This window comes from Anopheles gambiae, chromosome 3, assembly GCF_943734735.2.
Source record: "Anopheles gambiae chromosome 3, idAnoGambNW_F1_1, whole genome shotgun sequence".
NCBI lineage: Eukaryota > Metazoa > Arthropoda > Insecta > Diptera > Culicidae > Anopheles > Anopheles gambiae.
The window spans coordinates 68,055,633-68,068,556 of NC_064602.1; the positions used below are offsets into that span (position 1 = coordinate 68,055,633).

General features: G+C 46.1%; 1 protein-coding gene across 18 annotated transcripts in view; it reads right to left on the minus strand.

The window, feature by feature from the left end:
* LOC1278895 (uncharacterized) overlaps window positions 1-12,924 on the minus strand; it is a 79,949-nt gene that overhangs the window by 19,177 nt on the left and 47,848 nt on the right. For all 18 annotated transcript variants that reach the window (XM_061660064.1, XM_061660079.1, XM_061660074.1 and 15 more), the window contains 8 exons: window positions 9,107-9,269; window positions 8,889-9,008; window positions 1,718-2,157; window positions 1,409-1,641; window positions 858-1,216; window positions 706-772; window positions 518-637; window positions 212-420 (listed from right to left, as the gene is read on the minus strand). In XM_061660064.1, the coding sequence (XP_061516048.1) occupies window positions 212-420; window positions 518-637; window positions 706-772; window positions 858-1,216; window positions 1,409-1,641; window positions 1,718-2,157; window positions 8,889-9,008; window positions 9,107-9,269 (1,711 nt within the window). The remainder of the gene's footprint in view (window positions 1-211; window positions 421-517; window positions 638-705; window positions 773-857; window positions 1,217-1,408; window positions 1,642-1,717; window positions 2,158-8,888; window positions 9,009-9,106; window positions 9,270-12,924) is intronic.

The following is a 12,924-nucleotide window of genomic DNA, read 5'->3' on the forward strand; positions in this document are numbered from 1 at the left end:
GATGCATGGACCAGATAGGTTTTAGGCGGTTTAAAGGTTGAAAGAAACACCTCAAATAGCTGTCCAAAACTCAAGGTCCGTACGTAAGGGGGGCATCATATCTTTACAAATCTTTAAAACAGATCATTTGACGTAATTTCCCTCCCCGTATGTAGTTATTTTGCGCCTATCCCCTATAAGGGCCTTGTTACGAGCCGTTCGCATTACTCACGTTTTGCACTCGGTGCTGCTCGGCGCGGTCAGTTCCAGCATCTGCGAGACGTTGGTGTTGATTAGGAAGAACGTGTTTTTGTCGACGGCGCTCTGTCGCACCAGGATGAGATGGATTTTGGTGATCGGATTAAAGCGGCCCTCGGCGTACTTGCTTTCGCTTCCGCCGAGCCCGGGACTAGAGTGATACTTGACAAGATACTTGTCATCCTGGTAAAGGGGGAGGGGGGGGGGGGGACGCACATGGACAAGAAAGAAAAAATCCAGGTTATTGCTTTGAATTAACAGGCTGCTAGGAGGTACGAACCTGCTTCTGCAGCAACACCATGATATCTTCGAACAGCAGCCCATGCAGTTGTACACCTGGATTCTTCTTCATCGTTAAAGGCCCATCGTGGATTAGCTTACGTACGGTTAGATCAATATTCTGTGACGAAGGAACAACAAGTTACAAATTAAACTCAACTCTAAAATCAAATTATGACAACTTCGTACCTTAAATTCAACAGCAGCTTCCTTATCCAGCCCACTCTTGTCGAGTTTGCGTTGGATTGTTGCCAACCTATCGGAGTACACAGAAAGACAAAGAAAGATCAATCAATCAAACCCCGCATTCATCCACCAACTACGCGCGTCTCCACACGTACTTATGCATATCTTCCTCCGTTCGCACTGCCTGGTTGACGTGATCCAGTATCCGTTTGGCGGACTCGTGCGACTTCCGGATCGCGAGCGCCTCACCCTCGTTCTTCGGCGTGCTGCGCACGGTAAAGTTATACAGGTTGTCGAACAGCAGCGGATACTTGGTCAACCGTTGCAGCGCGGTCGGCAGCAGATCCTTTAGTTGCAGCCGGCGGCACGCCTTGTGAGATTCGGCCTTGGTCAGAATGCGCTGCAGCTGCTCGTCCTTTTTCCGCCGCTCCTTCAGCGCCTCCAGGGCGATCTGTTGCCGGGCGCAGAAGTGGGCCGCATGTTCCTTTAGCTCCTCACCGGTTTGGCCGTCGAACTGCGGGAGAAAAGGGAGACATTAGTATATGGCAGTTTTTTCGCTGGTTGCGATCAATGAAGTGAGTATAGTAGAAGCAAATTGCAGTTTTAAAGTAGTTTCCTAAGCTCAATGGTGAGATCATTTCAAGATCACATTCATTGAGCTCACTGACTCATTTCTCATAATCGCCGATCGTTCGTTCACCCTTACCATAGTCAGCAGCAGATCACCGATCTCACGTACGATGTTGCCGTGCTCGCTGCGCCGCTGTTTTAGCTTCAGCTCGAACGCAGTGTGGAGATCTTTCAGGTGGATCAGCGAGTGGGGAAACAGCAGGTTCAGTAGGTCGTGCGGCAGCGCACCGGACTCCTGCAGTGGCCGCATAAAGATGCCCTCCAGTAGCCTCAGCGTGCGGACGTGATTGCGCTCGGTTTGGTAAATCTCTACAATTGGGAGGACACAGACAAAGAAACACGATCAGTTGAAGACTCTTTATAGTAATATATCAAACACACATACCGTTAATCACTTCCTGGCGCTTCTTTTCCAGGTCGCCGATCGAGGAGAGTATTTCGGGCGCGATGTTCGAGCTCCAGTCCGCCTCCGGCTCGACCGTACCCTCGTCGTCGCTGTCGATCCACTCGCGGGCGGTAGGAACGTTCAGGCCGCCCGGTCCACCGCTGCCTCCGCTACCGACCGGGCCACCATGCAAACCACCACCGGTGCCGCCGCTCGTGGTGGACGCGCTCGACGGTAGGCCGACGCCGCCCGGTGACGAGTGCGTCGGGTTGATACCACTGACGGTTCCTGCTGGACCAGCCGAGGAGACCGCAGTCGTTGCACCGCCACCGACCGCCTCCATCGAGGCCGATCGGCTGTCCAGTGCCAATGGAAGACTAGATGTGGAACTGCTGGAATAGTTGTTGTTGGCCAACGAGGACGCCTCATTCTGTTCGTCACTGTGTGTGAGAGAGAGAGGGTGGAAAAGAAGAGCATAATAATTTGTTAGAAAAGAGCGCTTAAAACGTCGTCGATTAGTTGCTGTACTATAACGTTTGAAGATGAATCCACAAACAACGCTTGAAGAAGACACACAATCATGAATCTATTAAAATTGTAGAATCTCCATTAAATCTTGAATCTCTTTAGTGTCATCAATCTCTCACTAATTATGACCATAAAGAGAGTTATTACTCTCTAAACATTTGTACCACGAATACGGTTTCTTTTAAGGGAAATCTTACCCTCAAACACTTGTGTGTTTTTGACCACAACAGATCAATGAATCACTAAAGATTCATATACAACTAGAGATTCATAAATCTTCATATAATATTCATGAATCTTTAAAAATTCTTCACAAAATCATAAAACATTCTAGATTCGTTTCAAAATTTCAATAATGATTATAGAATCGTATGAAATAATGTTTAGGAATAAAAGCGCAGCTATATAGTAAAGTAGTTCAATTCACAGAATTTTTCAGCTGTATTGGCATTCGTTCGGACCTCTTTGTGACACATTATCTGTCACTGCCATCCGTGTTTTCATATTATGTCCAATCACAAGGTCATAGGTCAAACAAGACATGAGGAAATATCACGCGGAGTGCAGGAAGTATGCCATCTGGTTCACATCATTTGCAAACACCTGTAACCATCATGTAAGCGTCGTAGGTTGATGATTCTGATGACATTTCCATGGCCTAATTGTACACTAATGGTGGTAGGGTTAACAGTGAAGTAAGCTCTGTCCTAAATAACCTGTAAAATAAGTATTCAGCATAACTACGACCAGAGAGACCTTCAATACTGGCCAGATAATGTTGAAATATTACAGCTGTTCACGTTTAGCTGTAATCAATGTTCCTTTAAATAAAACATTACCAATTTTGTTAAGAAATTAGCTTAATTGTAAACGACTTCCTTGATATTGAATGGAAAAATCCCAAAATATTTCCATTTTCATCGGCACACACCCACACAAATACCATCCCGCTTTTCTTCTAGTTCAGTGCTAAAATGAACCCACCGTATGTGTGTGTGTTACTACTCGGAAAGGTTATTTTAAATGCAAATTCATCACCTTCACCTTAACACCAAACCTGGTGTGCATAAAAACCTGCTGGGACAAATGAGGTTATCCCCTATGTGTACATATTGTAACGTGCACGTGTGTGCCTGTGCTGTACTCTCTTTTAGCCGCTGTCATAACCCACATCGTCGTCGTCGTACACACACACACACACACACACACACACACACACACACACAACTCGTCCGCCTCACATTATCCATTTCCCTCGAATCCGCCCAGAAAAAATGGCCAAAACCTTGGAAGTGAGCTGCCGACTATCTACAAGTTCCGTATGGATATTGGTAGGTTGCAGCAGAGGTAAGGAAAAAATAGGAACCGCAACACACAGCAACACATGTGTTTGTGTGTGTGTGTGTGTGGCAATGGAGAAGCATGGTGTTCTACAGTACACTGCACCAACAACAAGCCGTACAACTGACCACTGACTCGGACGGGAGGGTCGGCCATAACAGTGTGCACCACCAACCAACCATCACGTCGGTTCGTTCTTATAAATATCAACCCTCTCTCACTCGGTCTCTCCCCCTGCAGATCTCCCGCCTACTGTAGTTCTTTATTCATTTCCATTGCAGTATAGCCGTCTCTCTACACTTCCGTCCCACTGCCCTGCGGTTCAGGTGCACACACAACCGCATGCAGGTTTGTTTCACTGACCGGCCGCTAATCCCTTGTTCTACACTTTTACTAATCAGCAGCAACACACAGGCACAGCTCTGCTCAGTCAATTAGGAAGCGAGTTAGAAGGGGGTGACCCGGGTCTTGTGCCCGCTTTCCCTGTCCATACCCTCCCGGTGCTGTACATGTGCAGTACGTGCTCATTGGGATGGATTGCAACGAGAATGGGGCCGAAGTTTGTCGCCGAACGATGACGGAATTGAACAAATAATGAAAGTCTGAGGCGGAGAGAAAAAAAAAGAGTAAAAATTCGTTGAAAGGTGCATAGGAATGACAGCATCGGAGCACTGTTCCGTAGTAACTAGGAATAATGATCAACACATGTGTCCACTGTTGTGCAGAGACGCCATTGCCGAGTTGTGATCGTATGGAAGCATATTTTTACACAGGAAAATCATCTTGATGCACAAATTGAAAGAGTCTTTGTTTTGCATTAAAAAAACAGAATTTTAAATCAATTGACTTTAAATCAACATGAACAACACACACTCCGAAGGCAGGTTAGTTGTTATGTCCTTATCGTCGTCATCATTGTCATCAACCAGTCCCTTAGGTGTTAAAGTTCGCTTGTTAAAGCTCTCACTCGATGAAAAGAAAAATCAATGATTCACACCGATTCCTTCCTTAATTCGTACAGTACAGTACGCAAATTGACACCATTAGTGAGGATTTTTGTTTTTTTTTTTCATTTCCATGTATATCTTTTAAAGTCTTTATAAGAATTTCTTCAACAATCGTTTAATTTTGTAATTGCAATTTTGAAGATTAGCACTCAAAATACTGCAAGAAGAAGTACAGGGAATCATATACCAAACTTGGTCACTCACTGTACACACACACACACCTTTCTAGACCAAGGGAAAGAGAGACAATAAAATCCATTTCCTACGAAATGGATGGCCAATAAAGCGCGCTGTTGATAGTGGCGAGGAAGGAAACTTCATTAAAACTGGCGTGTTACGCCGTCTGCTCCTCTGGCTTCCCTCCCCATGTCCCCACGGCCCAAGAATGGTGATGGGAGGGGAAACAGGGATATTCTGATCCCGATCCGAACGAAAAGGACGATCACCGGGCACTTCCCACCTTCTTCGCACCTGTACCGAAGGGGAGACGTTTCAAACCTTCCTCCCTACCCTCTCACAACACACTTTGTTGACATTTGTGTGTGGCGTTGTCGGACGGCTGGGAGTTGGTGTCCTTTTTACAGCAGCGTGTGGGTTGGGGGTTGAAGGAGGAAAAAGTGGGCGGTGTGCATTGCCACTACTTTGGGACGCCTCATTTATCATCGAAGAGGTTGGTTGGGTCCGGGCGGGACAGGTAGGTAGGTAAGCTCTCCTCCACCCCTCCTCTCGGTAAAAAGGATATAGTAAAAACTAATAAAAAAAGGAGCGAGGAAGGCCATACACATACACACACACAAAGTCTGCTGACAGAGCCCTCGACAGGAAATGGGGAAGAAGTCGCTTGATAATTGGTTTTCTGCAGGATCATGTTCCTCCACCACTCCACAACCTAACGGGGATTTATTTTTTGGCTTGAATACCATCCCTCGGTATGTGTGTTTGGTGGTTGTTGGTAGGGAACTTTCTCCTGTTCCTCAATATATAGACATTAAAAAATGATAACTACCGCCGAAGTGTAGACCAATTCAAGCAAACCAACCGCGCAATACTATCCTGGAACATACGGATATTGTGGGTCGTAAACATTCCTGAAGGTAGCAATAGACCGAGAAAAAATCATGCACACCCACCTTTTCTCCGAACACAAAAAACAGATATTTTTCTTTCTTACTGCATGGTGGTGGTAGTAGTAGTAGCAATTCACAAAACACATACGAGCAACAAAAGCAAAAAAAGCGCGTACTGTTTACATTACGTTAAAACCCAATGGAAATCCTATTGGAAAAATACCACCCTCCTCTGTTTTGCTGAAGATTTTCCCTTCTTTTTTCGAGCATTTTCTATGGGGTTTTTCTGTACAAGGTAGATGTTTTTCACTTTCTTTTTTTTCGTATTTTGTACATTCGACTTCAAACACCTTGCTGGTTTACACACACAAACAACGACACACTGGAGGCCATATACCGATCAGCGTGTGCTTGCGCTAGAGCGTTACACATGCTGTACAACTGGGGTTGGGGTGTAGGTAGTAGGTGGTGTAGAATTTCCCCAAGGTTAGGCACTATCTCGGCACGACTTCGAGGTTTCGAGATTGGCTATCGCGTTTGAACCACTACCTTTGACTTGCAAGGGAAATGAATAAACCCACTTAAAAAGGGAGGCCCGGAATTGGAATTAGTTTGCCGATAGAGGTAGTGTTTGCAATTGGAATGCAGTTGGCAAACGGATACATTCTTGGAAAAGGTGCAACTAAATTTCCGAAGTTGATGATCTTCTCCGTGCGATGTACACTGTTAACTAATGTGATCTTATCCTGTACACTGTTATTCTTGAGATGAACACAATCCACACACACATAGACACTCACAGGCACGGTGAACTTGGTCCGCCGGTCGAGAAGGAGGCAGATTTGACACGCGCCAAGCGCACGGAACGTCGCCGCATTCCGGGCATTCGGGCGATGATGCCTCGACTCCAAGTGGGCTCTTTCTAAATCCTAATCAAATCTCGTGTTTTCGGTTGTAAAAGATGAGCTCAACTCCAGAACCACACACACTCACACACACACACCTGGAGAGAGAGTGAGAGCGAGCGCGCGCGCGATTCTGTTCCGTCCCGGTACGGTACAGTGTCGCTACTGCGCTACACCACCGTCGTGTGCGGGCGCGTTAGTGCCAGAGATCGTTGCCGACGACCGATGCGGCTTGCCCGCAGTCGTCGTCCCAGCAGCAGCAACGTGAGCGAAATCAGTAGTAGTAGTAGTCGGAGTGCGCGCGAACTGAAGAGAGTGTTGTGCGCGAAAGAAAAGAAAAAAAGGCAACAACATTGCCTCTACTGCACACCACTAGCCATAGTCAGTTGGGTGGGCGTCGTGGATGGAACCTGGAAAGGTGTGAGTATTTTTTCTGCCCTCATCAGTGCGCACCGATATTGCCAATCGGAGAAGAACCGAGCAAGTCCAGGCGAGTAATCGGCAAGATGGGCCGGCATGGCGAGGGGTCGCGGGCTGGTTCGTTTGCGCACACAACCACACACACGTGGGTACATAACGTTGGGACGGGAACAACGGGCGTCTGTCATTCGCTGGAAAACGATAAACCGTAACACTGTCGCAATCCTGTCATCCGGACTCCGGGCCGACCCACACCGGTCGCGTCGCCTGTGTCGACAGTTTTGAAAAGTAGGGCAAACGGGAAGAGCGCCAGCCCGGCTAATTCACCTGGGCTGGGAAGGAGCATTCCATCGTGAACATGTGAGGAGGGATGAACAAGCGTTGAATCGTACGATAAACATCTGGACGAAGAGAAAAGTGCATCTTTGGCCAAAGCGTTCATTCAAATGTGCATCACACCTAATCGCACAAGTGGATGGCTAGCCAGAGCTAGAAGTTCCGTGCCGGTGCCGGGGCTAATAGCTTAAGAGTGGGCAGATAATAACAGAACTTAATTATACCTCTTTCTAACTAATGAAAGAATAAATTACAATCATATCGCACAGCATGTGTTCTGTGGCTTTATCTTGCCGTCGAATGCCAAGTAATTGGATCATCAATTGCAAACTAATGTGACTATTCTAACTGACACATCATACATGTAAGCATATCCTTTACATTGCTTCATAAAACCCTCCTCTTACAGCCTTACAGCCTCCTCCCTCCTAACAGCGATAGAACTAGACCTGGAGGGCTCAATTTTCCCCATTTATGACAGTAATGGACGCCCGCTTAGTATCATGCTGGGTAGTATGAGCGTACCAAAAAAAAAAAGAGGGAAAACAAACCTCCGGCATCCCCTTTGGCGACATTATATCGAACTCCTGTGCCCTCACCGACTGGTTATAATGTTTGCGTAGCGTGATGCTTTCCCGGCTGCCCGGTCGGAAAAAGAACGAACAAGGAAGTAACACAACAACAACACCGCTGGTAGCAAGGAATGTTATTGGGTCTGCATGGGTAGAAGCAGGTCAACGGCAAACAGACCATCATCGAAACGTGCGGTTGTCGTCATCGTCATCATCAAACGCGTTCTATTTTCGGCTTACGTCAGCCGTTTTGCTATCTTTTCCCTCCCCGAATTGGTAGCCCGGGAGCGGGAAGAACTGCTGCCCAGGTGATGGTTCATTAATCGATCGTAGTCAATCATGGATACAGCTCTTGCCTCTTCTTTCTGCGGCACCGTGACGTCATTCATTCGTGTTTTTTTGCTTCCCCCTTCTCAACAATCTTGTGAAGAATTCCTCTCAGGCAGTAATAAACACCTCCAATCTCTCCCTCTCTCTTTCTCTCTCTCTCGATCACCGCGCACATTCCTCAAGAGGCACTGGGGCTGGGGCATATTTGTGTTGCCTCTTCGCACAGCTTCACACGCTTCGCGTGCTTTATGTTCTGCACGCGTCAAAACATGTCGCGCTGATCACATGCGCGGGCACGGTACCAATGATCAACTAGCGCGCGAGCGCCCGCATGTTTGTGTGCATTTTCCTACTTTAATGCTAAGGCAAATGTTTTCCCCACATCCATAAACTTTGCACTAACACATTACGCCGAAGTTGGTCCGCGTCACCACTTCTTTGCTACGGAAGTGAATCGTGGTTTAAAAATACGAATACGTATAGGAATAAAAAAAAAAACACACTTCCATGGAAATATTTGAATGAAAATTATTGCACACGAGAACCCTCTTCCTTTGGGCACTGTGCTTCTCCCCCTGTTTTCTTTTCTGTGGACAGGAAGCACCGGTTGCGCGTAATTTAGGAAATTAAAAACGAACGGGAAGAAGGGGACTCGATTCACTTACGCCGTTTTTGTGAGACTCGGATCGGACGTTTTCCGTCGCGTGGTGCGCGTTTTCTTCTGCGATCTTTCCTTGTACGATTCGGATCGGTTCACCGATACGGGGGCAGATTTGGATTTGACACTGTGTGCGGGGAGAGAAGGTGAAAAGGAAATAATGAAAATCATCGTTAAGTATTAATACAAATAAACTATCTAATAAACCACAAAATAATGACTTACTTCTCACGGAACTGATCGTCATCGGCGGACTGTTTGTAGCCGTAGGCATCGGACGATGAGTTGTTGAGATGGTCGGAGGCACCGCTAGTGTTAGCTAGCTGTCCACTCAGGTCCTGACGTCGGTCCGATGGCTGCCGGGCTAGAGATGTGTTTGCTCCTCGCTCTATAAAGACGCACAACACGCAAATTAGTGTCAGCAAATAGCATCAAAATGCCCTAAAAAGTGTGTTAAATTTGTATTTGGAATTGGTCAAGCTGCAGAAAACGACACGATAATGGTTGGACACTTTAATGATAAACAAATACTATCGGTCAAGTACATCGCGTAGTTGAAGGCTTTCAAACAACTTCAAGGGTACAACAGTGAAGCGTTTGAAACACTCATTGAAATATGAGATGATGAAAGCGAACGGTCGTTTTGGTGGTGACGCGCAACGATGATGTCACCCAGGATTTTTCTTGAGCCGTTCAAACCTTAAAGTCTTCCCTTTCCCCATTTGTTTCCCCAACATAAGTCAAACAGACGGCGGTTTGTTGGTCTTGTTGGGGACGTGACACTGTCGTCTATGCAAATTGAAGGCTCTCTTCAGTACCGGACGCGTTCCACGACACTCTTCCTTGCGTCATCATTGTTTAGTGTTGTCTTATGGCTTTTTTTGTGCCTAAAATTGATCACTTCCGAGCGAACCGTTTGGCAAGCATTCATACAAGCAACCTCGGAGGTCAGCAGGTCTGTGACATACAGACGGTAACGACTAGCACGCATCATTCGTGCATATATATTTATGTTGAATGTTCATTTTGAAGCACGTACTAATAAATAGCCAGAACACCCAACTGAGTTTGAAGTTCCTAAAATGGACGATCAGCACGTGTTAGGGTCTCTTGATCCGCCAAGACGTGTAGAAAAAACACATGCCCCTCAACATATGAGCCACTTGAACGCGCTCCGTTCGTTCGTTGTGCAATCTTATCAAAAACCTTTCCTCAACCCCTGCTGCAAGCAAAGCGAAATATTTACCATTTCCGGTGCTGTCACCCGAATCATCAACTTCCTCTTCATCTTCTCCCGCTGACGATGGCACCCTCTTCCTGCTGTTGATGGTTCCACGATCGTCTTCATCCTCGTGCGGAGTATTCGCTTCTGGCTTCTTGGTAAAGCTCTCCGCTGCAGTAGACGAAAGAATCGAGGATCGCTTCGACTGCTGCTGCTGTAGAGCCTTGCGCGATTTGGACTTCTGCAACTTGTACTTCTTGTGATGGCCGGGCGCTAGATTGCCACTGCTGAGATGCAACAGATGTGCGCGGGAGCTACTTATCTGTAAGCAGGCGCGCGCACACGTTTGTTTACGTACCGCAATGGATAACGCCCGATCGTTGTTGTGTCGTGTGAGAGAATTCAACATTAGAACACACACACCGACGTAAACATGTGCGCGTTGTCACACCGTCGTGACGGACGTATGGCGCATTTTCATTGTCATTATAACAAGACGGTTGTCGGGTTCGCGTTCGAGTGCAACGGGAGAAAGAAAACGTACAAATAATACGCAAAGCAGTTAAAACATCTGGTTTGTGGACGCGTTTCTCTCTTTCTCTAAGTGGACATAAATTTGACTGTCATCCGGTTGGACGGGCGATTGGAAGAAGCAGAGTTTGACGGTAAAGGAAATTCAAGACAAACATGGAAACCAAATGGAAATATTCGTAGGAAAGATTTAGATTTTTTTAAACAATTCCATAAGAAGTTTTAACTTTACAATATTGTCTATCACTCGCTCAAACTGTAAACATTTCCTATTGGAACTCCTTACACCAATAATTTTCCATTAACACCCCAAACATTTCTAATATACTATTATGGTCATGTTTAATTCAACTCCAATAATTTTGGGAATTTTGTTTATTAACTTCAAAAATTGATAATTTTTTGATTGGGACTCCAAATTTTAGACAAAGTTTCGTCGAAACCTTCAAATATTGGAGCATTTGCTGCAACTTTGTAGAACAAAAAACTTCAAAGAATTTGAAGGAATTGGAGGAACACCAACTCCAATCTTTGGAATATGTTCCCTTGGAACTCCAACTTATGAAATATTTTGCTGAAATCCAAATTTAGAAATATTTTCTGTTTTCTATTCTATTCTCCAAACATTGAAATATTTTGCATTGATACTTCAAACATGGAGTGTGTTCTATTAAACTTCAAAATTATAATTCATTGGAGAATTTCCTATTATGACTCCAAATTTTTAAATACGTTCAATTATAGCTCTGCTCTAGAAGTATTTGAAGTATTCTAGTGAATTGAGACTCCTAAATAGGAGATATTTTCTATTAAAATTTAAAACATTGAAGTATTGGCTCCAAGTTTGGAGGATACAAACTAGACAAAAACTCCACAATTGTAGTATTTGCAACTGGAATTCCAAGAAAAGGAATAACTATGTTCTACTGAATCTCCAAACTAGGAACTCCAAATATTCGAATATTTTTTTATTGAAATTCCCTTCCCACTTCCAATCGCTCTCGGGGTCCACTGGGTTTAGCCATTAAAAATCATCAAATTTGCTTACAGATTTACTCGGAGATAGTGGATATGGACCGGCGGGGGCAGTTCCACCATCCCCACCTCCATCATGGTGATCGACCAGCTTCGCCAGGAACCTGGCCGGCGAATGCTTGTTGTGGTTCAGCTTGTTCTTAATCAGCGTGTTAATGTTCAGGTTCGTGTTCGACTTGGAGCTCTTGATCGTGGCCGACCCGGTCGTAGTGCGCGTGTCGGTGATGGGCATGGTGATCGCTTTCTTCGACCCGTCCAGCCGGCTCTTGGAGGAGCTCTTTTTGTACGTCCTTGGCGGTGGCCTAATCACCATCAGTCCAACCGTAACCGGACCACTGGGCGACCCGGCGCGATCGGCCGATCCCTTCCGATCTTTGCTCTTCTCGCGCCGGTCCAACGTCGCCGCTTTGGTGCTGCCAGTTGCCGGCACCTCACCACTATCCGCCTGTTTCTGGCCATCGTCGGTGCTCTTGTTCTTGCGCCGCATACGCTTCTTCAACGTCGACACACTGAACCGATCATCTGGAAAGCTTCCCGTGCGGAACCACATCTTGACACGCTGATGCTGCTGCTACTTTGCTGCACGTTTGCTTCTGACTCGGTTGACGTCCTTTCCGCTGGCATGCATTCAAAACTAACAAACACCAACCACGGGGCACTCATACAAAGCAACACACACACCTTATTTCCTCCACCACTTCCAAAGCAGCTTGTTTTGTGATATCTGCGCGTCTCTCTCACTGTTTGTCCGTTTCTTTGTGCCTGAAATCAGCTTAAAATGCCAGAAGGCCACGACACTGAATCAAAAACCGTGCGTATCCTTCGGAACTCCTCACTATCACCAGTCATAGAAAACAGAACCACATTGTTACAGCCAAAAATTGTTTTGCTTTGTACCGTTTGCGGGGAGGGAGAGGGGTGAAGGGCCTTCCCCGACTTGTACCGAGCAAGATAGATTTTTCACGCATAAACAGCGCCCGCACTGTGAAAAAGTTTAAACGAAACAAACATCACCGTAACAGCAACCGGGCACACGAAAGACGGGCACGCGAGGGAACTACACACAAGCACACACACTAGAAACCGTACCGAATGTGTTTATCTTCGGTATGGAAGGGTTCGGCGTCGGGGGAGTTTACTCGTTGCCTTTTTTGTTAGTTTTCTACACAAAGTTCAGACATGCATTTGTATGTGTGTGTGTCCACAATTCACAAACATGTTCGCTCGAAAAGTGGGGTGATCGGGGGTGAGGGTG